Source organism: Rhincodon typus, chromosome 36 (genome assembly GCF_021869965.1).
Source record: "Rhincodon typus isolate 14 chromosome 36, sRhiTyp1.1, whole genome shotgun sequence".
NCBI classification, from domain to species: Eukaryota; Metazoa; Chordata; class Chondrichthyes; order Orectolobiformes; family Rhincodontidae; genus Rhincodon; species Rhincodon typus.
In genome coordinates this window covers 18,013,266-18,022,187 of record NC_063367.1, presented here as the reverse complement: position 1 = coordinate 18,022,187, position 8,922 = coordinate 18,013,266, and the positions used below count along the sequence as shown (strand labels likewise).

Genomic DNA, 8,922 nt, shown 5'->3' with positions numbered 1-8,922 from the left:
TTTCTGATGAAGGGTCTAGGCCCGAAACGTCAGCCTTTCTGCTCCTATGATGCTGCTTGGCCTGCTGTGTTCATCCAGCTCTGCGCCTACTTGCCATCAGACCCAGTCTTAAGGAAATCATGGATTTTGGAAAGTGATAAAAGAGCACATCTTGAGGTGAAAGGTAAAGTGAAGTAACTTCTATTTGCAACTTTGATTTTGCATTTCTCTGCAAGCCCTGCATTTGGATTTGTTGACCAAACTATTTGACAGCAGAGGAAAGAAATAATTCACTTGCTGTTCATTTTCCAGGAGCGTACTAATTGTTAACAGCGTTTCATGTCCAAATCTATAACATTATTACTATTTTTGGTCAGTGCTCCTTATCTACAAAAGTTCCCATTAAAACAGATGGTTCAACCAGGTCTTACATGTATGAGTAAGAAGACTTGTGCACAGAAAACTCTTAGATCTTGTGCTCCTATGAACAACTAGGGTGTAATCATTTCTTTTAAGTGGTTCCAAATGTTGACACATTTTATGGAAACTTTGTCCTAACTTGTTAGTCAGCTTCCTAATGGAAAATTGTGCTTTCACTGCAGAATCCATTTTGTCGTTCTGCAGCACCAGAAACAACTACAGAAAAATACACAACCTGATGACAGACAAAAATTTAATAAGCTTGATAATTCCCCAGGACTACTTTGTAGACAATATTTGGAGGATTTTGGTTTGGAAACCTGTGCCTTAACCTAAGTGTTTTAAACCCCTAGGCAGACCATTCCAGAATTCTTTCTGCTACTTCACATTGAGCATTGTTATTGAAATTGAAATTGCAGGAAAAACTCAGCAGGTCTGGTAGCATCTGAGGAGAGAAAGCAGAGTTAACGTTTTGGGTCCAGTGACCCTTCTTCAGAACTTCAGCTGCCAGAACTGCTGCATTTTTTCCAGCAATTTCTGATTTCCAGCATCTGCAGTTCTTTTTTTACTCTGCATTCAGGACTGTGCTTAAGTTACTCAATATCTAATTCTTTTGCAGATGTGAATCATGTACTGTAATTGCTCTGAATTGTACCAATGTGTTGATCAAGATGATTCTGCCAGTTTCATGAGTCTCGGGTCATCAAAAATGCAGTGTACAGTTCTTTTACTGCCTCCAACTGAATCAACTAGGGCAGTCAATTCTGTTTCTGTGCTTACTTGCGTCGTCAGGAACTTCAATATAGGAATGTGCATTGACAGAATAGAGAGCAAGTTGTACAGCCTGTGCTGAATGTAGCCTAAAGCTAAAGATTCGTTAATAAATTTTTGTATTTTTGAAGGTTTTTATGGAGAATTGAATATTTTTAGTTGTTACTTGAAGTTGATGAATATTACAGAACTTAACATTTTTAAATCATTAAATCGATCTACGATGCAACGTAGAACTCCCCATAATCAGTTGCAGCACAGATATGAAAAGCCTTATTGGTCTCAGAAAACACATCATGCTGATTAGGATTAAGTCATATTTTATGAAGTTAGCATCAAAAATACTTTTTAAAGTTCTCCTCTAGCTTTTTTAAATCCAATCTGAATATCTTTTGCCAGTTTCAAGACACACTGCAAAAATTCTGAATGACAAAAAATGAATGACAGCCTTTCATTTGTATGTGGCTCAAAGGCACAGGTTTGTTAAGACTAAAATGACATCTTTTTACAGCAGCTTTTCTGCAAGAAACCTGATCTTAGATCACAATAGACACATACAGTGCCAGAACATGGAGGATAATCTGACCTAAAATCCCCTTACATGACTCAGTGATCTAGTTTCAATCTCTCTTCTCCCTAGCCTATATTCTTGAGCCTTCATCTCTTTTCCCTGAACCCTCTATTCACTGACCTCTAGCTTTCCTGATTCCTGAGCCTTCCAACTATTCAACCCCTTGTGCTTGATGCACTTGTGACTTGCTGTGACAGTGGATGAGTGATGTCATTGAATCTTGAGGCATGAAGAGCAGCTGGTAATATCACTGAGTTGGGCTGGGGTTTTGGAGTGTCTGTGGGGAAGATCCCTCAATTTCAGGAAACCACTTTCACTCTCAGAGGCTTGGAAACATAATTTAGAACCTTCTCACTCAGATGGGAGTGTGGAGTGATGGCACAAACCATGCTGATTGATCACTTTGTCAGTCTGGAACTTGTGCTGGACATTGGTATGTAATTCTCCAATTCCAATATCCTTTCTTTGTCAAGATTAGAATGAAAGAATAGCAAATCTGAACAAAGGCATGGGGGGAGGAGAGGAGGGTGCTGTTTATTTTTTGTGTGTGTGTGTGTGTGTGTGGCGGGGGGGGCGGGGGGAGGTGGGTGGGTAATGGTGGTGGTGTGGTTGGAGTGTGAGGAGAATTCTGGGTAATATTGCCTGTAACTTTAGTTAACCTCAGTGGAGGCTGGGAAAGATTTTTTTAAAAAATTCGTACTGAAGATGCAATTAATCCCCGCAAAGTGCACACATAATTTCAGGAGATGTTTTGGGAATTCCAACAAAACGAGTCATATGTAAAATATTGATTTGTACTCTAATGTACTTTTAAGATGTTATAATTGACTGCAAAACAATAAGATCAAATGTTGCCATATGGTCCTTACTTGGTTGATAAATTCCTTGAAACATTTCTCTTGAGTTTATATGAGTTCCTTTGCTTCGGATAAATTAATTGTTTTGGAAATGTGAACCATGAAATATTGAATGGAATGTTTGCATCAGATTTCCAATTGGAGAGGGCTGGAACCTTGCCTCTCCAGTGTGGATCTTGAACCTCGATCTGCAGCATTTCTTTTGAATAATTCTCTCTTTTTCTCAATGTTGGAAAAGAAGCATTCACAAGCTTCAAACTTAATATAAATTCTTCCAGTTAGGGTGCAACTATTCATGAATTGATAGCTGTTTATATCTTACACCAGATTTCCCAACTGCCCCTATAGCAGCATGCAAGACTTCTAAACCAGCAAAACCAGCCAGGTGGCTACTTGTAACTGTGTTCCATCCTTCTAGCATGCTGCAGATTGAGATGTATGCTTTAAATAATATTTCAGTTCTTAGCCTTATGATTAACTGATCAGATCCAGTCTTTGGATTCTCTCTCCTGCTTGACTCATCAGAAACTTGCGAATTTATTTTGTAAGGGGTACATTCAAATGTCTGCCACCTTCTTATTTTTCTTACCTTTTAAGTTGACTTGCTTCCAATTTCTGTTGTCACTCTTGGAAACGTAAGAATGCCTCTGGGTGATCCACCCTGTATTACTACCTCTGCACTGTTGCAAACCTTAAAATATTAAAAAAATATAATTTAAAAACATATTGATATTGTGCAGATATGTAATGCTAAGATGAGCTTCAACTTCAAATTGGGTGGTCTTTGTGTGTTTATAGCACGTACTGGCGAGACTGGTAGTTCACAAACATCTGCTATGTCTACAATTGTGCATAGCTTATGCATGACTACTGTACAAGTACATAAGGAAGCTGGGAAAGTTATAGGCCCACCATAGCAGAGAATCTGATACTTGAGAGCAATGACCAGATTTGTGGGTAATGATGAAAATTGATATTCTTTCGTTTAACATCGGTGGTAGATGAAGCAGCTGTAGAAATAGTACAATCTCCAATCAGAACTATAACTTCTGCTTGATGTATGTCATTTTGGAATGCTAACTAGTTAATTCTATTTTTGATACTTCTCTCATTTAGGTGGTGTCTTTTGGCCCCTGAGCATATCTAGTCCTTTAATACCATTACATTTGCAGTATAAACCTAGAAAGTTAAGGGCAAAGGTTGTGAGGCTTTAGTGTTTCTGCATTGTTTTATTAGAAGTGCATGCATATGTCCCTGAATCTAAATCCTTGCAATTCTTGCCATGGGAACAACCAATCCTGTCCCTTCCTTCCATCCCAAAGCTAAGCCATTCAAATTTACTTTTTGTTACATGGCTGACAATCAGACCTGAGATCTTCTGGTGCTGAGTTGACTAGTGCCTTTACCAATTAGACCAACAGACAATTGACCATTGATAACTAACAATGCTCAGCAAAATCATTTTTGTAAATTACCCCACTTTCAGTTGCAAACAATTATGCTGAAATTTCAGCTACAAATTTTCAGGTCAGGAAATTTCAAATGACAACAAGTCAATTTACAGTTTACGTTTTTTGTGTGGATATAGTTACTGATGTAGCTGTCAGAAACGCCATCTCAGAAAATTTTTGATCAATAAAATCATAGGCCAGATGAGGCTGGTATTTGAAATGAATTTTAATGTTTTTGAGACTCTGTTAATTTACCTGTTTTCTTTAAGGGACTTGTGTCATAGTAGCCGAGAGTGTAAGCAAGAATGAAGGACTTGAGGGCCTCAGAGATGTTTTTGGAATGTGAATCACTAACTGAGCTTTATTTTGTTAATTCTATCCATTGTACAGCTGAAACCAAAAATTCCTTGCCGTTCTCCAGTGTTCACAGTTTTACACAGCTATCAGTTAATGCTACGTTTTGCCAACCTGTCTTTGCTCACTTCTCTGCAGAGAGGAAAGATACTGAAGGATGGGAAACGGTACAGCGTGGAAGAGCTACCCGATCACGTTCTGCCACAATGGCTGCGAATGCTTCTACTAAGACTTCAGATATGATGTACCTGAGTCTTAAGGATGACAGTGATAAAGAAAATGGGCTGTCAATATCCCAGAATAGGAAAATAGACTTTGAAAGTAGTCCTAGTTCTGAGAGCATGACAGATTCACCAGAAAAGTTAATTAACAGGAATGAAGACACCTCTGTAGACATCCTCAAGGTATGTATTAGCTACATAAAGTAAATAAACTGGTAAAATCTTCCGTTAGTAATGTTTAATGTTGACAATCAATCTTAAAAAAAGGTATGAGACAGCTAACAGTACAATTTTATTAAATTGTGTTCCGCTTGCTTCCCTGTGATCATTATGAAGTCATGAAATGAAATAAATTAAGGTTTAAAAAGTGAATATACAGTTTCTTTAAATGTAGTGCAACTAACAAGTGGATATTTATTTCTGCACACTTTGTTTCCCTGTCAAGGCTCAGTTGCTTTCATTTTTCAGTTGTACCGTGATTGTTAATTGCAATACCCAGGCTGAATTTGTAATGGTGAAGTTCCAGTAATAATAACAGTTTTGAATTTTTATAGGTATATATAAGCTGTTCCCTCTGATGCACTTTGTGCAGCTGATGTCATGTCCTGGTTTGCAATGTGTCATCTGCTTATTGCTTGCACCTGTGATGATATTGTTGCTCTGGTAGGAGTTTTTTCCCTCTGGTGAGAGTTGAATCTGAATATTAATTAACATTGGTTAGTATTGGTTAAGTAAATTAAATAAACAGTTATTATCAAAAGAATAAATGAAAATAGGCCTTGGAGAATGAGGGCAGCCTGTGTGGTAATTAGTTAATTTGAATAAATAAGCAATTGTGGCAAATGAAGGATCAGATACAAATAATTAACTAAACCTGATTTCTTGAGTTCTGTTGGAATTGGATTTAAATAAAGGAGGAGAGAAATTTGGACTCAAGTTTAGGAGAGTCAGCATCAGGAATAAGTAGTGGAAAGGAGCATAGATAAAGTTATTAAAAACATCTTGGGAAACAAAATGGGGACCCCAGGGTGAGGGAGAAAATCAGAATCAGATAGGGAAAAGCAATATTATAAAGTTGAAATGCAGATTTTCATTTGTAAGCGTGATTAAAGAGAGGAGAAGCAAAAATAAGCTTTTGGATGAAGAAGCAAAGTTAAGAGCTTCAAAGGGTAAAAATGGCTTAGCAAAGAGATATGTAGAAGAAAAGCGGAAAAGAAACGAAACAAAATGCTCCAGGAGGAGAGGGCTAAGGCAAGGAGACATGACTTTGGTGTAATGGAATGCACAAGGAGATACATCAGTCTAGTTTAAGTAGCATTGGCTGGTTGAAAGCTGACTGCAGAAGCATTCATCTTTCACATATTTGTGAGATTGTTCGTAGTTCCAACCTGTTGTAACCCTATAATTTGGGGGAAAAAAGACCTATTTAGTGACATAATTACACTATTATGCTTTCAGATTTCAAACAGAGCATTGACTTATTTTTAAAGACTCTATTTCACCACCTGCCCTTTGATCAGTAATCTGGCTGACACCACTCACACAAGAAATGACCATCCAAAAAAATGTTTTTTTCTTGAAAAAACACCCTTCAGGAAGAGATTTTATCACAACTGTTTAGTATCTGCAGCTCTGTTCCATGCTGAGAAGTGTTCTGAATGCCAGGTGTCTGAATATATTGTATATAGTTCCAATACCACCAGAGACAGTAAATTTATTCTGATTTTGTTCCAGATTCATCCCTCAATTCACTTTGCATCCATTACATGCACCGGAATTTAGCGAACAGAATTGTTAACCATTATGTGGTTACTGTGGGTTTTTTTTGAAGAAGTAGCCTGCACTGATGCGAAATTCTGACTACTGTCTGGTATATTATAACTCAGTAATCCAGAAATATCAATCATTCCAAGAGCCCAGTAGACTACACATTTGTATTAAATTGATATTTTATGTTGGATATTATGTAATTTTAAATTCTTGGCTCTGAAAAGTTTCCCTTCTGTAAATGAATTGCTTTAGAGGACGTGTTGTTTCCAGGATTAGTGCATGTATTGTCACTCAACCATTAGCTACTGAATCTTTGGAAGACACAATGATTTTAATAGTATTCCACCTCAGTGCTAAAATTGTAGGTATTGTGCTTGATGTTGACATTGATGCTCAAGGTAGAAAGTGCTCAATACCTCAACACAGATAAAGGTCACTTTGATAAGCACAAATTTCACAAAAACACAAGTTACAATATTTCATACTAAATCAGGATTTAATAATGTGTGTGCAAACAATAATAGTTCAGAAAACATAAAATAGCTTTGTACTTAATATTCTTGAAATTAATTTAACATTATCTGTAATTGTTAGAGTATAAATACCACTCAATTCATAAATATTCTCAACTGTAATATTTCTTTTGACATTGTCTTATAACACATTGTTACTTTTAATCCTCAGGTTTATTGTTATGACTCATGACTGCAGTCATATACTTAATTAATGGAATTGTGTTTCACTAAAAGCCTGAAAAACATGATAATGCAAAAAAAATTCTAATTTAAATAGTTACTTTCTAGATACTATTAAAGCTGGTGCATTTAGCTTTTTAGACCATTTGCAAGCATACCACAGAGCTTCAGAGCTGTGTAGAAAGTTCCCATTAATTTATAAATTCTGACAATTGTTTTGGTGTTTTGATTTTACATTTCTTTAACAGCACTAGTACAATCTTTGGCAAATGTTCACATTCACAAAATTCAAATCGAATAAGTAAATAGCCATGTATAGAATAGTATCAGCTGGATTGCAAGAGCTTTTGAGAGTGAATGCCTTCTACATTGCAAATTGGACATAACATTTATAGTATTTCCTTTGGAAGAATAGATCCAGCAGTCCTAAGACCATCTTGCCCAGTAATTAGCAACCCACCCTCTATCAATCTTCCCTACAACTCCTGTGCTTCTTCGCATACTTAAACACTCTCCTGAAAACCCAAACCTCTGATCACACTTCTATCTACACCTCTCCAAGCTCTGCTTTGGCTCTGCATCCATTTTGTTTTGATTATGCTTTATGAATTACTTTGGGCTATTTGCAGTTAAATCTGCAATGTAAATACAAACTTTTTGATGTGATTGTCCTTCCGCCAGCCTGTATTCATCATCCTCAACAGTTGGAAAAGTCTTTGAACAAACTCTGCACCAGTAGTCAGTTGTATATTTCCACCAGGGCTTACAAATGCATACTGCCATGTAAATAGACTATATTCCGCTGCAGGGTTTCCAATTCAACTGGTTATAAAATATGGAGGGTATTATTTTACATGTAAGCATTTTACGCTATAGCTGCCTTCTCTTTTATAGCCTGCAACAAAATATCCTTCTTACAAGGTGTTTCTAATCTAATTAGTATCTAATTGTAAATTCACATTGTCTTTGCAGAGCTTTAATGCTGGAGAGTTGGGCCAAGAGAGCTTTGTATTTTAATCAATAACAGTGTTTTGAATAATTGCGGAGCCATTGAAATGTCTTGTTAACAAGCATTATGTTACATTAGCACACAGCAAATATGTCTGCGGATCCAGTGCAGCCTGATAATGTGCCTTTGCAAGGCAAGCCTTGGCAGCAAGACGCAGACTCCATTGAGAGTGAAAGAGATGTCACCTGTCTGTCAGAAGATGTAAACGTGGAAGTGATACCTGTCATTTCCGTACAAGAACCAACTTTGTCAGACACCCCAAAACTGGGACATGACGTAGATCTCTCTGGCGATCTTTCAAATGTGAGTAGCAAAAGATTAAGTGTAAAGTGCTTCAGAGATAGTAGGAACTGCAGATGCTGGAGAATCTGAGATAACAAGTGTAGAGCTGGATGAACACAGCAGGCCAAGCAGCATCAGAGGAGCAGGAAGGCTGACGTTTCGGGCCTAGACCCTTCTTCAGAAATGCAGAACACCTACGCTCGGTTCGCACTAAACAACTGCACCTCCCAGTCACGAACCATTTCAACTCCCCCACCCATTCCTCAGATAACCTGTCCATCCTGGGCCTCCTGCAGTGCCACAACGATGCCACCTGAAGGTTGCAGGAACAGCACCTCGTATTCTGCTTGGGAACCCTGCAGCCCAATGGTATCAATGTGGACTTCACAAGCTTCAAAATCTCCCCTCCCCCTACCACATCCCAAAACCAGCCCAGCTCATCCCCGCCTCCCTAACCTGTCCTTCCTCCCATCTATCCCCTCCTCCCACCTCAAACCCCACCCCCATCTCCTACCTACTAACCTCATTCTGCCCCCTTGACC

At 37.9% G+C, this 8,922-nt stretch overlaps 1 protein-coding gene across 1 annotated transcript in view; it reads left to right on the top strand.

The window, feature by feature from the left end:
* The window catches only part of LOC125487079 (S phase cyclin A-associated protein in the endoplasmic reticulum-like), a 31,150-nt gene that overhangs the window by 6,455 nt on the left and 15,773 nt on the right, over window positions 1–8,922 (top strand). The window contains exons 5-6 of the mRNA XM_048617050.1: window positions 4,542–4,807; window positions 8,177–8,401. Of these exons, the coding sequence (XP_048473007.1) occupies window positions 4,542–4,807; window positions 8,177–8,401 (491 nt within the window). The remainder of the gene's footprint in view (window positions 1–4,541; window positions 4,808–8,176; window positions 8,402–8,922) is intronic.